Raw genomic sequence first — 26,402 nt, 5'->3', positions numbered from 1 at the left:
CTGAAAATGTGCATGGTATGATTTCAGTCTTTTTGTACTGGTTGAGGCCTGACTTGTGGCCCAGGATGTGATCCATTCTAGAGAATATTCCATGTGCACTCGAAAAGAATATGTATTCTGCTGCTTTAGGATGAAGTTCTCTGAAAAAATCTGTTAAGTTCATCTGGTTCAGTGAGTCATTTAAAGACCTTGTTTTCAATTCTTCCCTTAGATCTTGATCTTTAAATTATCTGTGCATTGCTGTGAGTGGGGTGTTAAAGTCCCCCAGTCATATTGTATTATTATCAGTGAGTTTCTTTAAGTTTGTTATTAATTGAATTATATATTTGGCTGCTCCCAAGTTGGAGGCATAAATATTTACAATTGTTAGATCTTCTTGTTGGATAACCCCTTTATTATTATATAGTGCCCTTCTTCATCTCTTATTACAGTCTGTGGTTTAAAATCTAGTTTGTCTGATAAAAATATGGGTATTCTAGCTTTCTTCGATGTCCATTAGCATGATAAATGGTTTCCCACCTCCTCATTTTCAATCTGGAGGTGTTTTGAGGTCTAAAATGAGTCTCTTCGTGTTCCACGAGGTTTCCTTCAATTGCCGATGCTGCCTCCACCCGCTTCAGGATACACGTGACCTCTCCCTTTGCTTGTCTATGCAGAGTTCTCGGAGCCTGGTGCTAAAGCAGGAAGCGTGGAGGGGGGTCCCCTGCGGAGGGCTTTGGCAGGAATGGGCCGCAGCTCAGGTGGAGAACTGAGAACGCAGGCCCCAGGGGACTCCCTGGAGGGGTCCCCTAAGGGGAGGACGTTGGCTAGCCAAGAGTGCAGTGCTGTTGGTGTTTTAGGGCGACGAGACACTCAGCCCTGAGCAAACAGTTGACACTAGGAATCCAAAAAAAAAAAAAAAAAAAAGTCTCTTGTAAGCAGGTTATCAATGGGTTTTTTTTTTTTTTTTAAATCCATTCTGATACCTTATGTGTTTTATTTGGAACATTTAGTCCATTTACATTCAGAGTAATTGTTGAAAGATGTGGATTTAGTGGTATTATATTACCTGTAAAGTCACTATTCCTTTCTATTTTCTCTGTTCCTTCTAGACTTTGTTACTTTTGGTCTCTTTTTCCTGTTCAAAGGGTCTCCTGTAATATTTTTTGGAGAGCTGGTTTAGTGGTCACAAACAAAGAACTATGAGCCTGATTCCAAAGAAAGAAAAGAAAGAAGGGGGTGGGGGGGAGGAATAAGAAAAAGGAAAAATAAAACCAAACCCACAGCCTGGTCCTATTTCAGCCAGAATTGAAGGGGATGCTTTGAAGCACTGTAGGATCAGTAGAATTGGTCCATGTGGTGTCCTGTCTGTGTTGCTCTTCTGGGGCAGAGGCCTGCTGTGCTGGCTCAGTCAGTCCTGTCCCAGTGAAAATGTATTTGCCAAGCACAGGGGGGGCAGGTTTTGCTGTAAGTGGCTTCTACTTCCACGGGGGGCTGCTGAATTGTTCTCTGAAGTGCAACTGTGTTGGTGGGGAAGGTGAAATGGTGCTACCCTACTTTCTCATACCCGGAAATGATATTTCACACATCCCATTATTCAGGAAACCCTCACAGAAAAGCGAGGGTCATTAGTCCACCTGGCAAAACAACTTTCCTGTGTTTTATTTTTGGCATTCAGCTGGGATTCAAAACTCCAAATCTTAAAGGAGCCAGCATTACACGGATCTGCTCCTTTCTTCAAATTAGAGCCTCACTGTACTCTGATTAGTGCCTTTTTTCCCTGAAAAAACAGTCCCACATTTGCACGGTGCACAGAATTTATGGTGTGGCACCAGGAAAAGCAGAGACCAGGTTATCTACCCTCTGCATGTGCCTTTGTCCCCTGCAGATGAAAGGCTGTTTGCTGGCATCTGTGGGACAGGCAATATACCCTTTTCCAAATGTGCTCCAGAAAGGGGAACAATCTCTCCCAAAGCGACCTAGGAAACCCCTAAACCACTTTGTGTACTCTCTGGCCAGCACCCTCCTTCTCCCCCTGAAGCATATGCCATAGTTCTGCTCTGGCAAAAGTCATACACTTTCAAAACCAGAGAGACTGAGCTCCACATACTGTTTGCAAAAACTCTACTACCCTCTGTTCCCCTGGCCCCCTAGCCTGTGGTCTGTGAAGTTTTCTTCTTGTGTGAAACCCAAGGCCACACTCTTAACTCCTTCTCTCTCTCTTGCTTGAAAAGGGTTCCCTTGCCTTTGTGGCAAGGCAATTTTTCTCTCCCCCAATTCACTTCCATGCACCTCACAGCTGACAGCTGTCTCCTTCCAGCTGTTGAGATCCTTTTTCCAATCCTCAGATCAATTTTCTGGGTGTTCTAAGTGATCTGACCTCATACAGCTCTGTTTGAGGAACAAGCAAAGTCCAGCGTCCCCCTATTTCTCTACCGCCTTAACTCCTCCTGGCTTTCTTTTGATGTCCTTTGCATGATGGATGGTTCTCCATCTCCCATTTTCAATCTGCTGGTGTCTTTAGGTCTAAAACGAGTCTCTTGTAGGGAGCATATAGTTGGATCTTTGGGGTTTTTTTGTTTTTGTTTGCTTTGTGTGTGTGTGTGTTTTAATCCATCCTTTTAATCAAGTCTTCTGACTTGAGCATTTAGTCCATTTGCATTCAGAGTGATTATTGAAAGATGTGAGTTTAGTGCCATTGTGTTACCTATAGAGTTGGTGTTTCTGGTGATGTTCTCTGGTCCTTTCTAGTCTTTGTTGCTTACGGTCATTCAAAGTGTCCCCTGTCATATTTCTTACAGGGATGGTTTAGTGGTCATGAACTCCTTTAGTTTTTGTTTGTCTGGGAAACTCTATATCCCTCCTTTTATTCTAATGACAACCTTGCTGGATAAAGTATTCTTGGCTGCACATGTTTCCCAATCAACACATTGAATATATCCTGATACTCTCTAGTTCAGAAATCTTATTTATATCTGGATTAAAATATCTGACCATAAGTTCTACTTCCTGTTCTTTCTTTTGGGGTGAATTTTGTCATTTTGTCCAGAAGAGAAAAGTAGGAAAAGAAAAAAAAACCCAAAACAACACAAAAAATTATTTCTTAGGTATGCTTTGGTCTACTTGTTAGAAAAAGCTTGATCAAAAATAAATAAATAAACAAAAAATATAAAAATACAAAATACATATGAAAGAATTTAAAAACAATAAAAAATAAAAGAGGAATTAAAAATGAAAAAAATAATAAAAAATAAAAATAAAAAGGAAGCTAGATCCTATTTCCCTTAGAGCTGAAGCTCTGTAGCACTCTATGATCAGTAGACTTGGTGATTGCAAAGTGTGCTGGTTTTCTGGGGAGGAGCCTATTGCCGTGGTTCTCAGGTGGACTTGCCCTAGTGGGAATGCCTCTCCAGAGTGTGTGTGTGTGTGTGTGTGTGTGTGTGTGTGTGTGTGTGTGTGTATAGCTCTGGCCTCCACTAGGTGGCTCTGTTTTGCTCTCTGAAGGCTTTCAGAGCTCATGGGCAGAATGAAAATGGCTGCCCCTGCCCCAGTCTCTAGCCCCAGTGCTGAGATTTCATGCTCCCTACTCTTTAGGAAGCCCTCACAGAAGAACAATCAGCCTTGTGTGCTTGGCTTCCCTCAGATCCCTGCCTTCACCCTGCCTGTGTCTGAGCTATTTTATCTCTGGTGTGTGACTGGGTTTCAAAGCTCCAAATTTTAGGGACTCCTCTGGTGTGGACCTGCACTCATCCTCTGGGGAGGCATGCTTGCTGCAGCAGTTCAGAGTTTATGGCAACTTGGAGCAGAGAGTGGGCACTTAGGCTTGCTGCCCTCTGCCAGAGACCCTGCTCCTATGCCTGAAAACAGTGTAGGACTCCCGTGCCACCTGTTCTTATAACCCAGGGAATGAATCCTCAGACCATGCTGTCCACTCCTGGGTTTCTGCCCTACTTCTCCGTCTAAGCACCTTTAAGCCAGGCACAACCTTGGAAATGGTAAACATCTCAAATTTCAGATTTTGTGCTCCACTGCTTATAATTTTTTGTAGTAGTTCCTGCAAGCAGGACTCTCTCCCTTCTGCAGTACACACAATTATTATCTCCCCCCACATCAACTCTCTGTACCTCCTATCTTCCAGAGATGGTTGCTTTTCTACTTGTAGACTTGCAGTTTTGTTCTGTCAGACCTCAGATTTATTTCTTGGTGTTCTGAATTTGATAATTTAGCTGTGTTTGAGGGATGAGGCAAGCTTAGGGCCCCCTACTCCTCTGCCATCTTAACTTAATGTAGTGTTCTACATTTTTCTATTTGTGCGAAGATGTCACACGATTGCAGGGTTCTTATCTCACGGAGTTGAAGAATGAATCTTGCAGACACAAAAGGGTGAAGTGAACTGAAAGTTTATTAAGAGAACAGAAAGGAAAGAAAAAGCTCTCTAGACTCAGAAGGATCCTGAATGGGTTGCCATTGAGGACTTTTAGTGGGTCTTTTATTGAGAACTGACTGGGGAGCTTTTGGCCTTGAGATCCTTGTGCAATCTTGGTTTGTCACCTTATCTCTTGTGCAGCTCTGTGTCAGCATCACCACCTGCCAGGAATAATCCCAGAGCCTGGGAAGGGGAGTCAGAGGCCTCCTATCTATTTCCAAACCCCTTCCCTATTCATGGGACAGGACCTGTGGGCAGAAATAGCTATATTGGGATTGTGAGGAGTGACGGATTGTAAACTTTTTAATTAGTGAGGGTGAGGGATAGAGCAAGTCTCCAAGGGATCTGGAGATAAGGTTGCTTTTGAACATAAAGGTAATAAGGTAGCCACAAGTTCCTTGAAGAAGATCATGCTCTGCATGTTTCAGGGATCTATTAGTGGGCTGCAAGCTGTAAGATTTTAATTTAAGTTTCTTTTGCTTTTGTTTCCCACATCAAAAAGACTGTGTTAAGTGTGACCTATTCATAATTGAAGAAAAATGAAAAGTTAAAAGTGAAAATTAGGCATTAATTTTTGAAAATATGCTCTTTTCATACAGCTCAAACTCTAACATACATATTTATATAAATACATATTTCATTACAAATTAGATCTAAATGTATATATAAAACAATATTTTATATGTATATACATGTTTTTGCACACATAAGATATAGTTTTATTAAGTTAAATATATAATAAAGTATATGTTATAATGTTTATTAAATCAAATATACAATGTATATAGATATATGAAGAATTTGAGAATTCAAATGGGGTGGGGGGCCCAGGTTCCACCCCGTGGCGCCGACACTTCTACTGATCCCAGGCTCTCCAAAGCGATCTCCGCCTAGGGACAGCGCTGAAGTTTTCCGTTTTCCCCAGAACGGTGCGCCCCAAGCCCCAGGCGCACCCCCATAATCCCCAAAGGCGAGCGGTCACCGCCTTCTTCCACTCTAGGTTCTCTAACAGGCTCAGTCCCAGAGGGGAGGACTCCTATGCCCTGAGCCTGGGACCCACACTGGCTGTTCACCCTCCTCCGAAAGGGCGCGGCCGCGCGGGACAAAAAAAAGAAAAAAAAAACTGTGACTATTGTCCATTTGGCCAATTATTTTCAAATATGCTATGAAATATTTCATGTAGGTCACCCAGAATCCACTACTAATGATAATAAGTATATCATATATAGGGAGGGAGGGACAAGATAGCAGAAGGGTAGGAGTCTTCAACTCACCTGATTCCACTAACTTACCTAGATAATTTTCGAAACATCCTGAACACCTACAAATTTGACCTGAGATTTAAAGAGAAAACAGCTGGAATGCTACAGAGAGAAAAGTTTTCACTTCTAACAAGGTAGGAAGGCAGAAAAAGAAAAAAAGAATAAAGTGGAGGAGGGGAAACGTGACTAGCTGGGCTAAAGCAGAGCTGGGAAAGCCTGTGGGGCAGGAAAACTCAGCCCTGGAGAAATGGGAGCTTTAAAAATCTGCACTGGAGCTTTCCCTGACAGAAAAGTGCTTAGCAGGGAAATCGGGCAGTAACAGAGGAGGGGCAGTGAAGCCTCAAGATTCCCAGAGTCAGTATAAGAGGAGGGGCCCCAAGGGGAAGCTAACCACAAACTGAGGTCCAGTATTGGTAAAGAGATGGAGCACATCTGGCAATCCTGCATTGCCCCTGGGACAGGTGGAAGTGGGGAGGGCACAGGAAAGTGAGAACTCTCCTGCTGCTGGGTGCGCCCCCGTAAGCTGTGCAGATCAGTGCACCAGCACCTGCCCCTGGAAGCATCTAGGTCAGTGTGAACTGGGAGCTGTGGTTAGTTAACTCACGGGGACCTCGACTCTAGAGCTGGAGATCTGGCCGCTGCCAGATTTGTTTTTCCTCTTTGTTTCACCTTGTGACTGGGTGAGGTGGGGCATTTAGGGAACAAAGGGCTCATGGGATGAACAGCTCATATGAAGCCTGGTACCTGTCAAGGGGCAGGGCATCCCCACCCAGGCACAGACAACTGAGAATCAGGACAGCAGGCCCCTCCCCCAGAAGACCAGCTGGAAGAACAGGGGAAGAACAAGTTTATTGACCAGGCAGCGCTGGAAACTCCAGGACTGAGGGAAATTAGTATATAGAACTAGAGCATCCTTTTTTTTTTCTTTTTCCATTACGACTTGTTTTTTTTTTTATCAGACTAAAAATTTCCAATATTTTTTCTCTTCTCACCTTAACTACAATATATTTTACCAGCTCTTCATTTTTTAAGGTTTTTTTCCTTTTTGACTTTCATATTTGTACAATTACATGTCTTAGGTATACTTTTCACTTCTGGATTCCTTTCAACATATTCAGTTTAATTTTGGTAGATATATGAGACATGGGTTTTTGTTTTTTTCTGCCTCATTTTGTATTACAATGGTGGAAGTTAGTACCTTCTAAAACATGACCAACATACACCCAGAACAAAGTGGAACACCATGTTGGTTTATTCTGTGAGATTACAGTCTCTCTTCCCATTCTGCCCCCCCTCTTTTATCTTGTTTACATGTTTTGGTAGTCAATGTTGGGGCTTTCTATAAGTATTGCTGGTTTATATCAATTTGGGATTGAGCATCTTTTAACATACAGAACAAAATATACTCAGAACCAAGAGGATCACCCTCTAGGACACCTCATTTAGACCACATTCTCTCTCCACTACCACTTCCTCACCACCACCATCCCTCCCACTTTATTTTTTTCTCTCTTTCCTCTTACTTTTTGCTCTTTTCTTTATTTTTGGTTTCTCACATTTTTATTTTCACTACTTTGTTTCAAAATTTGTTTTTTACTTTAGTGGTCCTTTTGTTTTATTTTGTTCTATTCTTTTTCTTTTATTTTCTGGTCTCTGACAGAGTTATAGAATTTGGATATAAATACAATGTCAGAATTTGGATTTAAATACAATGTCAGAAATTAAATTCAGATGTACAATTATAAAGCTACTGGTGGCTCTGGAAAAAAGCATAAAAGACTCTAAACACTTTGTTACTGCAGAATTGAGATTAATCAGACCGAAATTAAAAATAGATTAAATGAGATGCAATCCAATCTGGATGTTCTAACTGCTAGGGTTAATGAAGTGGAAGAGTGACATAGAAGACATGTTGATAGTACAGAAGGAAACAGGAAAAAAGAGAAACACAATTAAGAGCCCATGAGGAAAGGCTTAGGGAAATAAATGATAGCTTGAGAAGGAAGAATATATGATTGGGATTCCAGAAGAAGCTGAGAGAGAGAGAGAGAGAGAGAGAGAGAGAGAGAGAGAACCACAAAGTATAATTGAGCAAATCATAGCTGAGAACTTCCCAAATCTGGGGAAGGAAACAGGCATTCAGATCCAAAAGATAGGACCCCCCCCCCAGAAAATCAATAAAAACTGTTCAACACCTTGACATGTAGTAGTGAAACTTGCAAATTTCAAAGATAAAGAGAAAATTCTTAAAGCAGCATGAGACAAGAGATTATTAACATATATGGGGAGAAATATCAGATTAACAGCAGACCTCTCCACAGAGACATGGTAGGCCAGAAGGAATGGCATGATATATACAGGGTACTAAATGAAAAGAAACTGCAGCCAAGAATACTTTATCCACCAAGGTTGTCATTCAGAACAAAGGAGAGATAAAGAGCTTCCAGGACAGGCAGAAACTGAAAGAATATGTGACCACCAAACTGGCTCTTCAAGAAAGATTAAGGGGCACTCTATAAAAGAAAGAGGGAGTGCAAAGAAACAATCCACAAAACGGAATGAATTGGTAATACAGTGACACAAAATTCATATCTTTCAATAGTTGCTCTGAACATGAATAGGCCAAATGATCTCATCAAAAGCCCCAGAGTATCAGACTGGATAAACGAGCAAGACCCATCTATATGCTGTCTATAAGAGACTCATTTTAGACCTAAGGACACCTCCAGCCTGAAAATGAAGGGGTGGAGAACCATCCACCATTCAAATGGACCTCAAAAGAAGGCTGGGGTAGCAATCCTCAAATCAGATAAATTAAAGTTTATCCCAAAACTGTAGTAAGAGATGAAGAGGGACACTATATCATACTTAAAGGGTTCATCCAACAAGAAGACCTAACAGTCGTGAATATTTATGCCCCTAATGTGGGAGCTGCCAAGTATATCAATCAATTAATAACCAAAGTAGAGAGAGACTTGGATAATAATATAATAATAGTGGGAAACATCAACATGGCACTTTCAGCAAATGACAGGTCTTCTAAGCAGAACATCACCAAAGAAACAAAGGCCTTAAGTGATCCACTGGACCACATAGATTTCACAGATATATACAGAACTTTCCATCTGAATGCAATTGAATACACATTCTTCTCAAGGCACATGGAACTTTCTCCAGAATAGACCACATGCTGATCTCAACTGATAGCAAAAGATTGGAATTGTCCCCTGCATATTTTCAGACCAAATGCTTTGAAACTAGAACTCAATCACAAGAAGAAATTTGGAAGAAACTCAAACACATGGAAGTTAAAGAGCATCCTATTAAAAGATGAATGAGTCAGCCAGGAAATTAGAGAAGAATTAAAAAGATTCATGGAAACTTGAATAATTGAATAATAAAATGAAGATACAAGCATTCAGAATCTCTGGGATACAGCAAAAGCAGTCGTAAGAGGGAAATACATTGCAATACAAGCATGTCTCAAAATATTGGAAAAAACTCAAATACACAAGCTAACCTTGCACCTAAAGGAACTGGAGAAAGAACAGCAACTAAAACCTCCACCAAGCAGAAGAAGAGACATAATAATGATTTGATCAGAACTCAATGAAATAAAGACTAGAAGAACTGCAGAACAGATCAACAAAAACAGGAGTTGGTTCTTTGAAAGAATAATGAGATAGATAAACCCCTAGCCAGCCTTATTAAGACTCAAATTAATAAAATCATGAATGAAAGAGGAGAGATCACAACCAATACCAAGGAAATACAATTGTAAAAATGTGTAATGAGCAGCTATATGCCAGCAAATTAAGCAATCTAGAAGATATGGATGCATTTCTGTGAAACCACAAATTACCAAAACTTGAACAGGAAGAAATAGAAAACCTGAACAGGCCAATAGCCAGGGAGGAAATTGAAGCAGTCATCAAAAACCTCCCAAGACACAAAAGTCCAGGGCCAGATGTCTTCCCAGTGGAATTCTGTCATACATTTAAGAAGACATAATACCTATTCTACTAAAACTGTTTCAAAGGATAGAAAGGGAGAGAATACTTCCACATTCATTTTATGAAGCCAGCATTACCTTGATTCCAAAACCAGAGAAAGACCCCACCGAAAAGAATTATAGACCAACATCCCTCACGAACACAGATGCAAAAATTCTCACCAAGATACTAGCTAATAGGATCCAGCAGTACATTAAGAAGATTATTCACCATGACCAAGTGGGGTTTATTCCTGGGATGCAAGGGCAGTTCAGCATTCATAAAACAATCAATGTGATAGATCACATCAACAAGAGAAAAAACAAGAACCATATGATCTTTTCAATAGATACAGAGAAAGCATTTGACAAAATACAGCATCCATTCCTGATTAAAACTCTTCAAAGTGTAGAGATAGCGGGAACATTCCTCAATATCTTAAAAGTCATTTACGAAAAGCCCACAGCAAATATCATTCTCAATGGGGAAAAACTGAGAGCCTTTCCCCTAAGATCAGAAACAAAACAGGTATGTCCACTCTCACCACTGCTATTCAACATAGTACTAGAAGTCCTAGCCTCAACAATCAGAAAACAAAAAGAAATAAAAGGCATTCAAATTGGCAAAGAAGAAGTCAAACCCTCCCTCTTCACAGATGATGTAATACTGTATATAGAAAATCCAAAATATTCCACCTAAAGATTGCTAGAACTCATACAGCAATTCAGCAATGTGGCAGGTTACAAAATCAATGCCCAGAAATCAGTGGCATTTCTGCATACTAAAAACGAGACTGAAGAAAGAGAAATTAAGGAGTCAATCCCATTTACAATTGCACCCAAAAGCATAAGATACCTAGGAATAAAAACTGCAGAACACTTCTGAAAGAAATTGAGGAAGACACAAAGAGATGGGAAAACATTCCCTGCTTATGGATTGAAAGAATAAATACTGTGAAAATGTCAATGCTACCCAGGGCAATTTACACATTCAGTGGAAGCCCTATCAAAATACCATGGACCTTCTTCAAAAAATTGGAACAAATAATCTTAAGGTTTGTATGGAATCAGAAAAGACCCCAAATAGCCAGAGGAGTGTTGAAATAGAAAACCAATGCTGGGGGCATCACAATGCCAGGTTTCAAGCTGTATTACAAGGCAGTAATCATCAAGACAGTGTGGTACTGGCACAAAAATAGACACATAGATCAATGGAACAGAGAACCAGAAATGAGCCCTCAACTATATGGTCAGCTAATATTTGACAAAGCAGGAAAGACTATCCACTAGAAAAAAGAAAGTCTCTTCAATAAATGGTGTTGGAAAAATTGTACAGCCACATGTAGAAGAATGAAACTAGATCATTCTCTTACACCATACACAAAGATAAACTCAAAATGATGAAAGATTTAAATGTTAGACAAGAATCCATCAAAATCCTAGAGGAGAACACAGGCAACAACCTTTTTGAACTTGGCCACAGTAACTTCATGCAAAATACATCATGAAGGCAAGGGAAAGAACAGCAAAAATGAACTATTGGGTCTTAATCAGGATAAAAAGCTTCTGCACAGCAAAATAAACAGTCAACAAAACCAAAAGATAACTTACAGAATGGATAAAGATATTTGCAGATGACATATCAGATAAAGGGCTAGTATCCTAGATCTATAAAGAACTTATTAAACTCAACAGCAAAGAAACAAACAATCCAATCATGAAATGGGCAAAAGACATGAATAGAAATTTCACTAAAGAAGACATAGACATGGCCAACAAGCACATGAGAAAATGCCTCACATCACTTGCTGTTAGGGAAATATAATCAAAGCCACAATGAGATACCACCTCACACCAGTGAGAATGGTGAAAATTTAACAAGGCAAGAAACAACAAATGTTGGAGAGGATGTGGAGAAAGGGGGACCCTCTTGCACTGTTGGTGGGAATGTGCACTGGTGCAGCCACTCTGGAAAACTGTGTGGAGGTTCCTCAAAGAGTTAAAAATAGAGCTACCCTATGACCTAGCAATTGTGCTAGTGGGTATTTTTACCCCAAAGATACAGATGTAGTGGAAGGCCAGGACACCTGCACCCCAATGCTCATAGCAGCAATGTCCACAATAGCCAAACTGTGGAAGGAGCCACAGTGTCCTTTGACAGATGAATGGATAAAGAAGATGTGATACACACACACACACACACACACACACACACACAATGGAATATTACTTAGCCATCAAAAAGGATGAATACCCACGATTTGCTTCAACATGGGTGGAACTGGAGGGTATTATGCTGAGTGAAGTAAGTCAACCAGAGAAGGACAATCATCATGTGGTTTCACTCATATGGGTATATAAGAAATAGTGAAATGGATTATAAGGGAAAGGAGGGGACTGAGTTGGAAAAATTAGGGAGACAAACCATGAAAGACTCCTAACTCTGGGAAAACGAACAATGGGTTGTGGAAGAGGAGGTTCGTGGGGGATTGGGTAACTGGGTGACAATCACTGAGGAGGGTACTTGATGGGATAAGCACTGGGTGTTATACTATATGTTGGCCAATCAAAGTTCAATAAAAACAAATGAAAAAAAATAATATCATATATACCTTATATTTACTATGTGTTAGAATTCTTCCCAAACAATTTCATATATTAACTCACTTGACTTTCACAATATCTCTGTATGGAAGTCTCATAATTTCCATTTGTATAGATTAGAAATTGTTACACAAAAGATAATTATCCATTATCAGGTAGCTAGTTTGTAGTAAACCTGAATTTTGAACCCAGGCATTCTGACTTTAGAATCTGTGTTAATAAACTTTTAGATTTGTCTGGTGCTTTATAATATTTAAAATGTTTTATACATATTCTTAATTTCTTATAAAACTCTTGTGTATAGGGGGAAGCGTTACCTTACTTTTACAAAATTTTGTATTTCCACAATATATCTCATACATGATTTTATGTAATTTTTAAAGGATGACTGTAAGTAAGAAAATATTATTATTTCTATTTAATGTGTGTGTCTTTTAAAGTCTCTGGAGTACAGTAAGCCTAAATGACTCTATATTGGATACATAGTTAATTAATGGCCAAACCTCACCTGTTGTCAAGTAATGTTACCGATGATTTTATTGGGCACCTAAAATAAGCTAGAGAGAGTTCAATTAGGCTCTTTTTAAAAAATATTTAATCCTCACAACAGTCCTATGAAGTGGATAGGTATTGTTATCCCTGTTTTGTAGATGAGAAAACTGAGAGTTAAATAACTTCATTTAAAACCTCCTAAGTCACAAAGTTGGTACTAGTTAACAAATTTTTCTAACCCAGAGCTTTGGTATTTTCTGTATTCCATGCTGCTTTTTTTTTCTTTTTAAGATTTTATTTATTTATTCATGAGAGACACAGAAAGAGAGAGAGGCAGAGACATAGGCAGGGAGAGAAGCAGGCTCCATGCAGGGAGCTTGATTTGGGACTTGATCCCGGGACTCCAGGATCACGCCCTGGGCTGAAGGCAGGTGCTTAACTGCTGAGCCACTCAGGTGTCCCTCCATACTGACTTCGTATAGAAGACAGTTAATCATTAGAACTAACTTGTAGCATGTAGCAAGAGAACATTAGCATACATTTGAACAAAATTCTAATAATTCAGCAATCCTATGGTATATTATTTTGATGCTCTAATTTATATCTGCTTTTTAAATGTGGGTTGCTTGTGTCTTAAACTCTCACTTTTAGGATAGTCTGCACACACAAATGAATTCAAAAGTGGATAGAGGAAAGGGGCATAGAACATGGCAAGAGCTATTAATGTAGAAAGCTAGGGAAAACTCAAGGCAAGATTTGCTCTCCTGTCTGGCTGCATCATTTTACAACAAGGCAAAAATATTTGGAAGGAACATGAGGTTATCAGTTATTTAATGAAATTGAATTATTTTATTAATATTGCTTTTTTTCATTCCTTGCTAAGACCAATTTCATTAAAGTATGGAAGTTTGATTGAAAAAGAGGATATATGGGACTCCTGGGTGGCTCAGTGGTTGACTGTCTGCCTTTGGCTCAGGGCATGATCCTGGGGTCCCAGGATTGAGTCTGGCATCAGGCTCCCTGCAGGGAGCCTGCTTCTCCTGCCTATGTCCCTGCCTCTCTCTCTCGGTCTCGTGAATAAATAAATAAAATCTCTCTCTTTTTTCTTAAAGAGGAAGATATACCATTTTTCAGAATGAAATACATTGAGGGGGAACATGGGCTTTAGAATCTTCCACTTGTTTGTTACTTTTTCTCTTAGTTTTCTCATCTGAAAAAATGAGATCATGATAGCTACATTGTACATTATACATTATTTGTGGAGACGTAATAAAGTTACATCAAAGTTATTTATCATTGTGCTGTTATCTCTTTTTTTTTTTTAATTTTTTTTTTCTTTTTATTTTTTTATTTTTTTATTTTTTATTTTTATTGGTGTTCAATTTACTAACATACAGAATAACACCCAGTGCCCGTCACCCATTCACTCCCACCCCCCGCCCTCCTCCCCTTCTACCACCCCTAGTTCGTTTCCCAGAGTTAGCAGTCTTTACGTTCTGTCTCCCTTTCTGATATTTCCCACACATTTCTTCTCCCTTCCCTTATTTTCCCTTTCACTATTATTTATATTCCCCAAATGAATGAGAACATATAATGTTTGTCCTTCTCCGACTGACTTACTTCACTCAGCATAATACCCTCCAGTTCCATCCACGTTGAAGCAAATGGTGGGTATTTGTCATTTCTAATAGCTGAGTAATATTCCATTGTATACATAAACCACATCTTCTTTATCTCTTATTTAAGGAGTAGGGAAAACCTAGGAGGAGATACAAGAATAATGAGAACATGGAATTTAGGGGGGGAAATGTAGAAGAGAGAAAGGCTCTGAAAGGAAAATAGAAAATGAAGTAGTGGAGAAGATAAACTTTTTTTTCAAAATGCTGTCAAGAGCTAGGCTTAACCTAAAAAAAAAAAAAAATGGTAGAGAGCATTTTCCATTTCCAATGGGAAAATACCTTTACTTTTTTCTATCACTTAATTTTTCTGTCTCTGAACCCAGAACTTAGGCTGGGTAAGCTTTTATAAAACAATTTGGGAACCAAGCTAATATAGCATTAGAATTCAAAGTGTAAAATTGCAACAAAATAAATGGAAAAAAACCTCCATATAACTAATTACAAGTAATCTTTGGGAACACGTGTTCTTAAGAACTGCTGTTTTAGGGAGCAAAAAGAGATTACATATAGTTGACTAAAAATCATTTCCAGAGCCAAAATATAGTTTTCAATTAAAATTTTCCACACCTTTCAATTTCATTTTTAAGATGATCAAAGCTTATGGTTTATAGTAAAAAATATATTAATATTTAATAGTAAATATTTTACTATGTAATATTCAAAGAAGAATTTTGGGGTAAAAAATACCTGAACTTGTAGTCGTAAACAACTGTGTGTGAATGCTGATCCTGCTGATTTACAAACTGAATGAATTTTGTGAGGTTTTAGCTTTTCCGAACTTTAGCTCAATTTCTAGAGAAAGTTGGTGACCATACATCCCTGATGTGTAGTGAGGATTAAATTTTCAAGTATATAAAATATCTGGCTAATAATAGGTGCTCAATAAATGTCAATTTCCTCCTTGTCTGATAGACTTTTACTACATATTAAAAGTAACTCAGGGAAATATTCTGTGAAGTTATCTTTATTAGTGGTATGTGGACATAATGATATAAAATGCTGATTAATATACCGTTTCTCTGAGATCTGTGAATAAGCTCAAGACTAAGTACAGTATAGTCTATTTAATAAAAGTTTTTTGTTAAAAGAAACCACTGGGTGGCTCAGCGGTTGAGCATTTATTTACCTTCGGCTCAGGGCCTGATCCCAGGATCCGGGATCAAGTCTCACATCGGAGTCCCTATGAGGAGTCTACTTCTCCTTCTGCCTATGTCTCTGCCTCTCTTTCTCTCTGTCTCTCATGAATAAATAAATAAATCTTTAAAAAAGTTTTTTGTTATTATGAAGAATCAATAAAAAATTGTTTGCTAAGTACTGTGCTTGTAATAAGTAATATCAACAATAAAGATGATAAAGTTCCTGCCTCAAACAACTTACTACTTAATGAATCATCTATCATACAATATGATATATATATAGTATCATATATATATATAGTATATATATATATATATAGTACATTATATATAAATAGTACAAACCTGTGAACAAATACTGAAAACACATTGAAATAGATTCAAACTTTCAAAGGGAGTGATTCTTAATTTTATAATGATCAGGGGAAAGACTGAGGGAATAGAAGAGAAATTTGAAGAATTGTTGATCTATATCTGAGAGTTGACATAAATAGATACAGCATTTTCTCCATTTCTAGGCAAAAGGCATTTTATACATATGTAAATATTTTTCTCTATACACAATAATTTACTAACAGTCATGCCCAGAAATAAAATTTTCTCTTAGGTATGTAGTTTGTAATGCATATAAGGATAAAGTTATCTATTCTTAATTCTTTTATTGTGGTAGGAGCAGGTAATAGGAATTCTCTTAAAATTTTAAATGTGCAATAAATGATTGTTAACTATAGGTACCATGTTGTACAGCAGTTTTCTAAAGTATACTCATATTGAATAACTGAAGCTTTATGCCCATTGAATAACTAACTCCCCATTTCTACCTACTCCTAGCCCCTGGCAACCACCATTGTACATGGTGCAAATTCTGCATCCATGAGTTTGACCATCTGAGATATATATGTGAGATCATGCAGTATTTGTCCCCTGTTAACTGGCTTATTTCACTTAGCATAATGTCCTCATTGTTCATCCATGTTGTTGCATATGGCAGGATTACCTTTTTTTAAGGCTGAATAATATTCATTGCATGTATATACCACATTTTAAAAATCCATCTGTTAATGGACATTTATATTGCTTGTATATCTCTGCTGCTGTGAGTAATGCTGCAATGAACATGGGAATGCAGATATCTCATTGAGATTTATTTCAGATATATACTCAGTATTCAGATATATACTCAGATAATTCAGATATATACTCAGGATTGCAGGATCATATGGTAGTTCTATTTTAATTTTGTGAAGAATGCTTCTACTGTTTTCCACAGTGAAAATTCCCCAATTTACATTCCTGCCAACAGTGTACGAAGGATTCTCATTTCTCCATATCCTTGCCAAATCTGATCTTCTTTTAATGATAATAGTCATCTTAACAGGTGTGCAGTGATATCTTATTGTGGTTTTGATTTGCAATTCCTTGATGATATTGAACACCTTTTCATTTTTGTGTTGGTCATTATTTTAAATAATGATCTATTCAAGTCTGTGCCTATTTTCTAATCACTTGTTTGATTTTTACTATTGAATTGTACTTAATTTTATTTGAATGAGTACATGTCATGTATTCTAGTGATTAAAATTACATGACCGACTCAGGAATAATTTTCACCCCTCCAAAAAAAATTTGACCCCCAAGCATTGGTTATAAACATTTATTGTTACCTATTAAATTTAACATTTTGAAATTAATTTATATAGAGTTGTGCTTTCAGAAGTGTACTGCCAATGACATTGTATGGATTCATCTCTAGGCGATCAAGTGGTGTGAAGACTTTTAGCAGTTGCAGTTTGAGTGACTTTGAAAATTTCATTTCAAATATGGGTGCCAAATGTCTTCAGAATAAGCCGCAAATGCAGACAGCTCCAACATCAATCTGTGGCAATGGCAGAGTGGAGGAAGGTGAAGTGTGTGACTGTGGTACTGAGGAAGTAAGTCTGATAAATAGGAAAGTTAATTAATGAATTTATTGTTTAAGCTCATCTCTTTGTCATAAATGTTACATATCTAAAAATGACTGAGTATCGTGCAGAATATTTATACTAAGTGACATCAAGTTTGAAACACATATAAGAATATACTATATAGTTAACAGTTTGACGGATTTTGAACAAGTATAAAATGTACTCCCAGAAATTATTGCTGAGTCTAAAATGAACTCTTCTTGTGTTCTAAATATATAAGATCTTTCCAAACCTGTGCTTTAACCTTTGGAAATGTTATAAATGTTTTATTGGAGGTTAATGGGTCAGTCAACCATCAAGTACCTTTAGAGTATTATTTCACAATAGAATCAGTAATATGTTAAGGGAAGGCTATTATATTACAGTCTGAACATATGGTGATTTTAATTATTCACTTGGTAGTGAAGCTCTGAAAATATAGTGAATGTAAAAGGTCCAGATTGTGGTACTTTTAGGCAGTTCAGTATTTGCAGCCATACTGCAGATACTGTACATTTCCTTGATTACAAGGTAGGTGGAAATGATATTAGGGTGTGATACATATATCGGTCTGAATATACTTGTATCCATGTCACACTGTTTTAATCACTTTGCCTTTCTATTATGTTTTGCCATTTGGTAGAACAAGCCTCCCTCTTAATTCTTCTTCCTGTCTTTTCTTCTTCCTTCCTTTCTTTGTTCCTCCCTTTCTGTGTTCCTCCCTCAGTCACTCCCTTCCTTTGCTCTCAATTTCTTTCTTTTAAAATATATTAACATACAGTGCTATAGTAGTTTCAGGTACACAGTAAAATGATTCAACAGTTCTCTGCATTTCTTGATGCTCGTCAAAATAAGTGTACTATTAATCCTTTTAATCTGTTTTCTTCATTCCTCTGCCTGCTTCCCTGTAGCAACTAACATATTTTTCTCTATTTTTTGTGTGTCATTTTGTTGTTTTTGTTAATTTGTTTCTTAAATTGCACATTTGAGTGAGATCATTTGGTATTTGTCTTTCTCTGATTGATGTATTTCATTTAGCATTATACCCTCTAAGTCCATCCATATTGTCACAAATGTCAGGATTTTATTGTGTTTTTTTTTATGACTGAATAATATTTGGTTGCTTAACATCTTTGAATAGCAGGCATTTTAAAATTTTTTATGAAGACCATTTTTTTCATGCTTTTTGTGTCCTAAGAAATCTTTGTCTACTCAGGGTCATGAATATTTTCTCCTGTGTTTTCTATGGGAAGTTTTGCAATTATCATTCGCATTTAGTCCATGATCCACTTGAGTGTGTTTTTGTGTTTGGGAAGATTTTGTTGAGGTTCATTATGTTCCATTTGAATATCAAATTTTTCTAGCAGTATTTGTTAAAATGTCTCTTCACCATTGCACCACCTTAGCATTCATATGAAAATAAATTACTATATATTTGTGTCTATCCCTGGATTCTTTTCTGTTTATTTATGTAACCATACTTATGCCAAATCTCTATGGTATATATCTCTAGCTCTTCTGTAATTCATCTAGTTTTTCTATAGTTTACATATTGCTAGTATAGAAAGTACAATTGACTTTTGTGAATTTATCTTGGATCTAGTGTTGATTAGAAATGTTGAAAATGATCTTTATTTTTATTTTGGAAGGGAAAGCTTTCTGACTTTCACCACTAAAATATAATGTTAGACAAACATTTTTGGTAAACAGATGGTCTTCTCATGTTGAGGAAGTTCTTTTCTATTTCTAGATAGATGAGTGTCTCAAATCAAGAATTAGTGTTGTATTTTGTCCTATGTCTTATTTTGGTGTCTATGAGCTAATCAAATGAGTTTTCTCCTTTTAAGAATTAATATGAGTGTATTTTATTCATTGGTTTTTGAATACTAACCCAACCATGCATTCTGACATTAGCTTCACTTGGGTAATTCTGTATATATATTGCTAGATTTAATTTGCTAATATTTTGTTGGAATTACAGCACAAGGGAATTGTATTTGCAATCAGTTTTTTTTCTTGAGATATTTTCTGATTTAAGCATCAAGGCAATTCTGAACTCATAGAATGAGTAGGAAAGGGCTCCGTTACTCAGTACTTTTTAAAAAATTCTTTTGAAAAAATAAAATTTTTAAAATTTAAATTCAGTTTGCCAACATGTACTTTAATACCTATGCTCATCACATCACTGCCCTCCTTAATGCCTGTCACTCAGTTACCCCATCCACCCACTCACCTCCCCTTCAGCAACCCTCAGTTTGTTTCCCAGATTTGAGTCTCTCATAGTTTGTCTTCCTCTCTAATTTTCCCCAGTTTTCCCTACTTCCCTTATAGTGCTTTATATTATTTCTTATATTCCACATATGAGTGAAATCATATGATTATTGTCTTTCCCCGATTGACTTATTACACTTAGCATAATACCCTAGAGTTCCATCCATATTGAAGCAAATGGTAGGTATTCATCCTTTCTGATGACTGAGTAATATTCCATTGTGTGTGTGTGTGTATAGATATATATATACACTCACATATATATATCTATATATATATATCTTCTTTACATCTATACATCTTTATATCTATACTTCTATACATCTTCTTTATCCATTCATCTGTTGGAAGACATTTCAGCTATCTCAGCTCCTTCCACAGTTTGGCTATTGTGGACATTCTTGCTATGAACATTGAGGTGCAGGTGTCCCATCATTTCACTACATCTGTATCTTTGGGATAAATACCCAGTAGTGCAATTGCTGGGTCATAGGTAGCTCTATTTTTAACTCTTTGAGGAACCTCTAGACTGTTTTCCAGAGTGGCATACCAGCTTGCACATCCCTTCTCCACATCCTCGCTGTCATTTGTTGTTTCTTGTCGTATTAATTTTAACCATTCTCACCTGTGTAAAGTGATATCTCATTATGGTTTTGATTTGTTATTTCCTGATGGCAAGTGATGTGGAGCATTTTTTCATGTGCCTGTTGGCCATGTGTAGATAGATCTTCTTTGAAGAAATGTTTGTTCATGTCTTTTGCCCATTTCTTGACTGGATTGTTTCTTGGGTGTTGAGTGTGATAAATTCTTTATAGATCTTGGATACTAGCTCTTTATCTGATATGTCATTGCAAATATCTTCTGTGAGCTGTTTCCTTTGCTGTGCAGAAAACTTTTTTGTCTTTTTTTTTAATAAATTTATTTTTTATTGGTGTTCAATTTACCAACATACAGAATAACACCCAGTGCTCATCCCGTCAAGTGCCCCCCCAGTGCCCGTCACCCATTCACCCCCACCCCCGCCCTCCTCCCCTTCCACCACCCGTAGTTCGCCTTCCAGAGTTAGGAGTCTCCATGCTCTGTCTCCCTTTCTGATATTTCCCACACATTTCTTCTCCCTTCCCTTATATTCTCTTTCACTATTATTTATATTCCCCAAATGAATGAGAACATATAATGTTTGTCCTTCTTCGATCGACTTCCTTCACTCAGCATAATACCCTCCAGTTCCATCCACGTTGAAGCAAATGGTGGGTATTTGTCGTTTCTAATGGCTGAGTAATATTCCATTGTATACATAAACCGCATCTTCTTTATCCATTCATCTTTCGATGGACACTGAGGCTCCTTCCACAGTTTGGCTATTGTGGACATTGCTGCTAGAAACATCAGGGTGCAGGTGTCCCGGCGTTTCATTGCATCTGTATCTTTGGGGTAAATCCCCAGCAGTGTGCAATTGCTGGGTCGTAGGGCAGATCTATTTTTAACTCTTTAAGGAACCTCCACACAGTTTTCCAGAGTGGCTGCACCAGTTCACATTCCCACCAACAGTGTAAGAGGGTTCCCTTTTTCCCACATCCTCTCCAACATTTGTGGTTTCCTGCCTTGTTAATTGTCCCCATTCTCACTGGTGTGAGATGGTATCTCATTGTGGTTTTAATTTGTATTTCCCTGATGGCAAGTGATGCAGAGCATTTTCTCATGTGCGTGTTGGCCATGTCTATGTCTATGTCTTCCTCTGTGAGATTTCTCTTCATGTCTTTTGCCCATTTCATGATTGGATTGTTTGTTTCTTTGCTGTTGAGTTTAATAAGTTCTTTATAGATCTTGGAAACTAGCCCTTTATCTGATACGTCATTTGCAAATATCTTCTCCCATTCTGTAGGTTGTCTTTTAGTTTTGTTGACTGTATCCTTTGCTGTGCAAAAGCTTCTTATCTTGATGAAGTCCCAATAGTTCATTTTTGCTTTTGTTTCTTTTGCCTTCATGGATGTATCTTGCAAGAAGTTACTGTGGCCCAGTTCAAAAAGGGTGTTGCCTGTGTTCTTCTCTAGGATTTTGATGGAATCTTGTCTCACATTTAGATCTTTCATCCATTTTGAGTTTATCCTTGTGTATGGTGAAAGAGAGTGGTCTAGTTTCATTCTTCTGCATGTGGATGTCCAATTTTCCCAGCACCATTTATTGAAGAGACTGTCTTTCTTCCAATGGATAGTCTTTCCTCCTTTATCGAATATTAGTTGACCATAAAGTTCAGGATCCACTTCTGGGTTCTCTATTCTGTTCCATTGATCTATGTGTCTGTTTCGGTGCTAGTACCACACTGTCTTGATGACCACAGCTTTGTAGTACAACCTGAAATCTGGCATTGTGATGCCCCCAGATATGGTTTTCTTTTTTAAAATTCCCCTGGCTATTCGGGGTCTTTTCTGATGCCACACAAAACTTAAAATAATTTGTTCCAACTCTCTGAAGAAAGTCCATGGTATTTTGATAGGGATTGCATTAAACGTGTATATTGCCCTGGGTAACACTGACATTTTCACAATATTAATTCTGCCAATCCATGAGCATGGAATATTTTTCCATCTCTTTGTGTCTTCCTCAATTTCTTTCAGAAGTGTTCTATAGTTTTGAGGGTATAGATGCTTTACCTCTTTGGTTAGGTTTATTCCTAGGTATCTTATGCTTTTGGGTGCAATTGTAAATGGGTTGACTCCTTAATTTCTCTTTCTTCAGTCTCATTGTTAGTGTATAGAAATGCCATTGATTTCTGGGCATTGATTTTGTATCCTGCCACGCTACCAAATTGCTGTATGAGTTCTAGCAATCTTGGGGTGGAGGCTTTTGCGTTTTCTATGTAGAGTATCATGTCATCGGCAAAGAGGGAGAGTTTGACTTCTTCTTTGCCAATTTGAATGCCTTTAATGTCTTTTTGTTGTCTGATTGCTGAGGCTAGGACTTCCAGTACTATGTTGAATAGCAGTGGTGAGAGTGGACATCCCTGTCTTGTTCCTGCTCTTAGGGGAAAGGCTCCCAGTGCTTCCCCATTGAGAATGATATTTGCTGTGGGCTTTTCATAGATGGCTTTTAAGATGTTGAGGAATGTTCCCTCTATCTCTACACTCTGAAGAGTTTTGATCAGGAATGGATGCTGTATTTTGTCAAATGCTTTCTCTGCATCTAATGAGAGGATCATATGGTTCTTGGTTTTTCTCTTGCTGATATGATGAATCACATTGATTGTTTTACGAGTGTTGAACCAGCCTTGTGTCCCAGGGATAAATCCTACTTGGTCTGGTGAATAATATTCTTAATGTACTGTTGGATCCTATTGGCCAGTATCTTGTTGAGAATTTTTGCATCCATGTTCATCAGGGATATTGGTCTATAATTCTCCTTTTTGGTGGGGTCTTTGGCTGGTTTTGGAATTAAGGTGATCCTGGCCTCATAGAACGAATTTGGAAGTACTCCATCTCTTTCTATCTTTCCAAACAGCTTTAGTAGAATAGGTATGGTTTCTTCTTTAAACGTTTGATAGAATTCCCCTGGGAAGCCATCTGGCCCTGGACTTTTGTGTCTTGGGAGGTTTTTGATGACTGCTTCAATTTCCTCCCTGGTTATTGGCCTGTTCAGGTTTTCTATTTCTTCCTGTTCCAGTTTTGGTAGTTTGTGGCTTTCCAGGAATGCGTCCATTTCTTCTAGATTGCCTAATTTATTGGCGTATAGCTGTTCATAATATGTTTTTAAAATCATTTGTATTTCCTTGGTGTTGGTAGTGATCTCTCCTTTCTCATTCATGATTTTATTAATTTGAGTCTTCTCTCTCTTCTTTTTAATAAGGCTGGCTAATGGTTTATCGATCTTATCAATTCTTTCAAAGAACCAACTCCTGGTTTTGTTGATCTGTTCCACAGTTCTTCTGGTCTTGATTTCGTTGAGTTCTGCTCGAATGTTAATTAACTCTCTTCTTCTGCTGGGTGTAGGATCTATTTGCTGTTTTTTCTCTAGCTCCTTTATGTGTAAGGTTAGCTTTTGTATTTGAGTTCTTTCCAGTTTTTGAATGGATGCTTGTATTGCGATGTATTTCCCCCTTAGGACTGCTTTTGCTGCATCCCAAAGATTTTGAACAGTTGTATCTTCATTCTCATTAGTTTCCATGAATCTTTTTAATTCTCCCTTAATTTCCTGCTTGACCCTTTCATCTTTTAGCAGGCTGGTCCTTAACCTCCATGTGTTTGAGGTCCTTCCAAACTTCTTGTTGTGATTTAGTTCTAATTTCAAGGCATTATGGTCTGAGAATATGCAGGGGACGATCCCAATATTTTGGTATCGGTTCAGACCTGATTTGTGACCCAGTATGTGGTCTATTCTGGAGAAAGTTCCATGTGCACTTGAGAAGAATGTGTATTCAGTTGAGTTTGGATGTAAAGTTCTGTAGATATCTGTGAATTCCATCTGGTCCAGTGTATCATTTAAAGCTCTCGTTTCTTTGGAGATGTTGTGCTTAGAAGACCTATCGAGTATAGAAAGAGCTAGATTGAAGTCACCAAGTGTAAGTGTATTATTATCTAATTATTTCTTCACTTTGGTTATTGATTTAAATATTTGGCAGCTCTCACATTCGGGGCATATACATTGATGATTGTTAAGTCCTTTTGTTGGATAGATCCTTTAAGTATGATATAGTGTCCCTCTTCATCTCTCACTACAGTCTTTGTGGTAAATTTTAGTTTATCTGATATAAGGATGGCTACCCCTGCTTTCTTTTGAGGACCATTCGAATGGTAAATGGTTCTCCAACCTTTTATTTTCAGGCTGTAGGTGTCCCTCTGTCTAAAATGAGTCTCTTGTAGACAGCAAATAGATGGGTCCTGCTTTTTTATCCAGTCTGAAACCCTGCGCCTTTTGATGGGGTCATTAAGCCCGTTCACATTCAGAGTTACTATTGAGAGATATGAATTTAGTGTCATCATGATAACTATTCAGTCCTTGTTTTTGTGGACTGTTCCACTGAACTTCTTCTTAAAGGGGAATTTTAAGAGTCCCCCTTAAAATTTCTTGCAGAGCTGGTTTGGAGGTCACATATTCTTTTAGTTGCTGCCTGTCTTGGAAGCTCTTTATCTCTCCTTACATTTTGAATGAGAGCCTTGCTGGATAAAGTATTCTTGGTTGCATGTTCTTCTCATTTAGGACCCTGAATATATCCTGCCAGCCCTTTCTGGCCTGCCAGGTCAGGTCTCTGTGGAGAGGTCTGCTGTTACCCTAATACTCCTCCCCATAAAAGTCAGGGATTTCTTGTCTCTTGCTGCTTTAAGGATCTTCTCTTTATCTTTAGAATTTGCAAGCTTCACTATTAAATGTCGAGATGTTGAACGGTTTTTATTGATTTTAGGGGGGGATCTCTCTATTTCCTGGATCTGAATGCCTGTTTCCCTTCCCAGATTAGGAAAGTTTTCAGCTATGATTTGTTCAAATACATATTCTGGCCCTCAGTCCCTTTCGGCGCCCTCAGGAACCCCAATTAAACATAGGTTTTTCTTCCTCAGGCTGTTGTTTATTTCCCTTAATCTATCTTCATGGTCTTTTAATTGTCTCTTTTTTCCTCAGTTTCCCTCTTTGCCATCAACTTGTCTTCTATGTCACTCACTCGTTCTTCCACCTTGTTAACCCTTGTCGTTAGGACTTCTAGTTTGGATTGCATCTCATTCAATTGATTTTTAATTTCTGCCTTATTGGATCTAAATTCTGCAGTCATGAAGTCTCTTGAGTCCTTTATGCTTTTTTCTAGAGCCACCAGTAGCTGTATAATAGTGCTTCTGAATTGGCTTTCTGACATTGAATTGTAATCCAGATTTTGTAACTCTGTGGGAGAGAGGACTGTTTCTGATTCTTTCTTTTGAGGTGAGGTTTTCCTTCTAGTTTTTGCTCAGTGCAGAGTGGCCAAAAACAAGTTGTATTGGGAAAAGGAGAAAAAGAGAGGAGGGAAAGAAGGAAAGAAAAGAGAAAAAAAAGGAAGAAAAAAAGAAAAAACAGAAGAAAAAGAAAGAAAAAAATGGGTGGGGGAAGTAAACAGAAATCAAAAAGCAAAAAAAAAAAAAAAGAAAAGAAAAGAAAAGAAAAAACCACGGGGGAGTGTCTTCTGATTCTGTATACTTTTAGTCCCTTGACTTCCCCTGGAACTTCTCCGTCTAGTTGGTCTTCTGGGGGAGGGGCGTGTTGTGATTTTCAGGTGTTAGCACTTGGGGAAGCTGCTCTGCCCCCTGCCAGTGGGGGTTGTTTACCCCGTGAGGCCCCAGGAGAAACAACCCCAGTGGCGGGGCCAGCTCTGGTAACCTGGATTCAGCCCCCACAGTAACTACGGAGTTCTGCATCTGCAGGGCCTGGATGCTCCGGGGGCGGGGCCGCTGATCTGCTCAGCTCGGGGCAGGAGCGTCCTTGCTGTCCTGGGCCCTCCCGGCCTCTGCCTGTCCCGGGAGGAGGCCGGATCCTGGGCTCTGTTCCGGCGCCCAGTGCTCCGGGACCTGTGCTGTTGGATTCGCGCTCCGGCAGCGCAGCCCCCTTCACGGAGCTACTGCCAGAGCCTCTTCGAGCTTTTCCCGGTCCAGCGGTGAGCCCT

At 38.3% G+C, this 26,402-nt stretch overlaps 1 protein-coding gene across 13 annotated transcripts in view; it reads left to right on the top strand.

Moving 5' to 3' along the window:
• The window catches only part of ADAM32 (ADAM metallopeptidase domain 32), a 182,315-nt gene that overhangs the window by 74,770 nt on the left and 81,143 nt on the right, over nt 1-26,402 (top strand). For all 13 annotated transcript variants that reach the window (XR_007402624.1, XR_003130885.3, XR_007402626.1 and 10 more), the window contains one exon: nt 17,323-17,500. Coding sequence is in view for 9 of the 13 variants with exons in the window: in XM_025434901.3 (XP_025290686.1) it covers nt 17,323-17,500 (178 nt within the window). In the remaining 4 variants the exon portion in view is untranslated. The remainder of the gene's footprint in view (nt 1-17,322; nt 17,501-26,402) is intronic.

The sequence above is a fragment of the Canis lupus genome, chromosome 16, assembly GCF_003254725.2.
Source record: "Canis lupus dingo isolate Sandy chromosome 16, ASM325472v2, whole genome shotgun sequence".
NCBI classification, from domain to species: Eukaryota; Metazoa; Chordata; class Mammalia; order Carnivora; family Canidae; genus Canis; species Canis lupus.
This window is presented reverse-complemented; position numbering and strand designations above follow the sequence as displayed.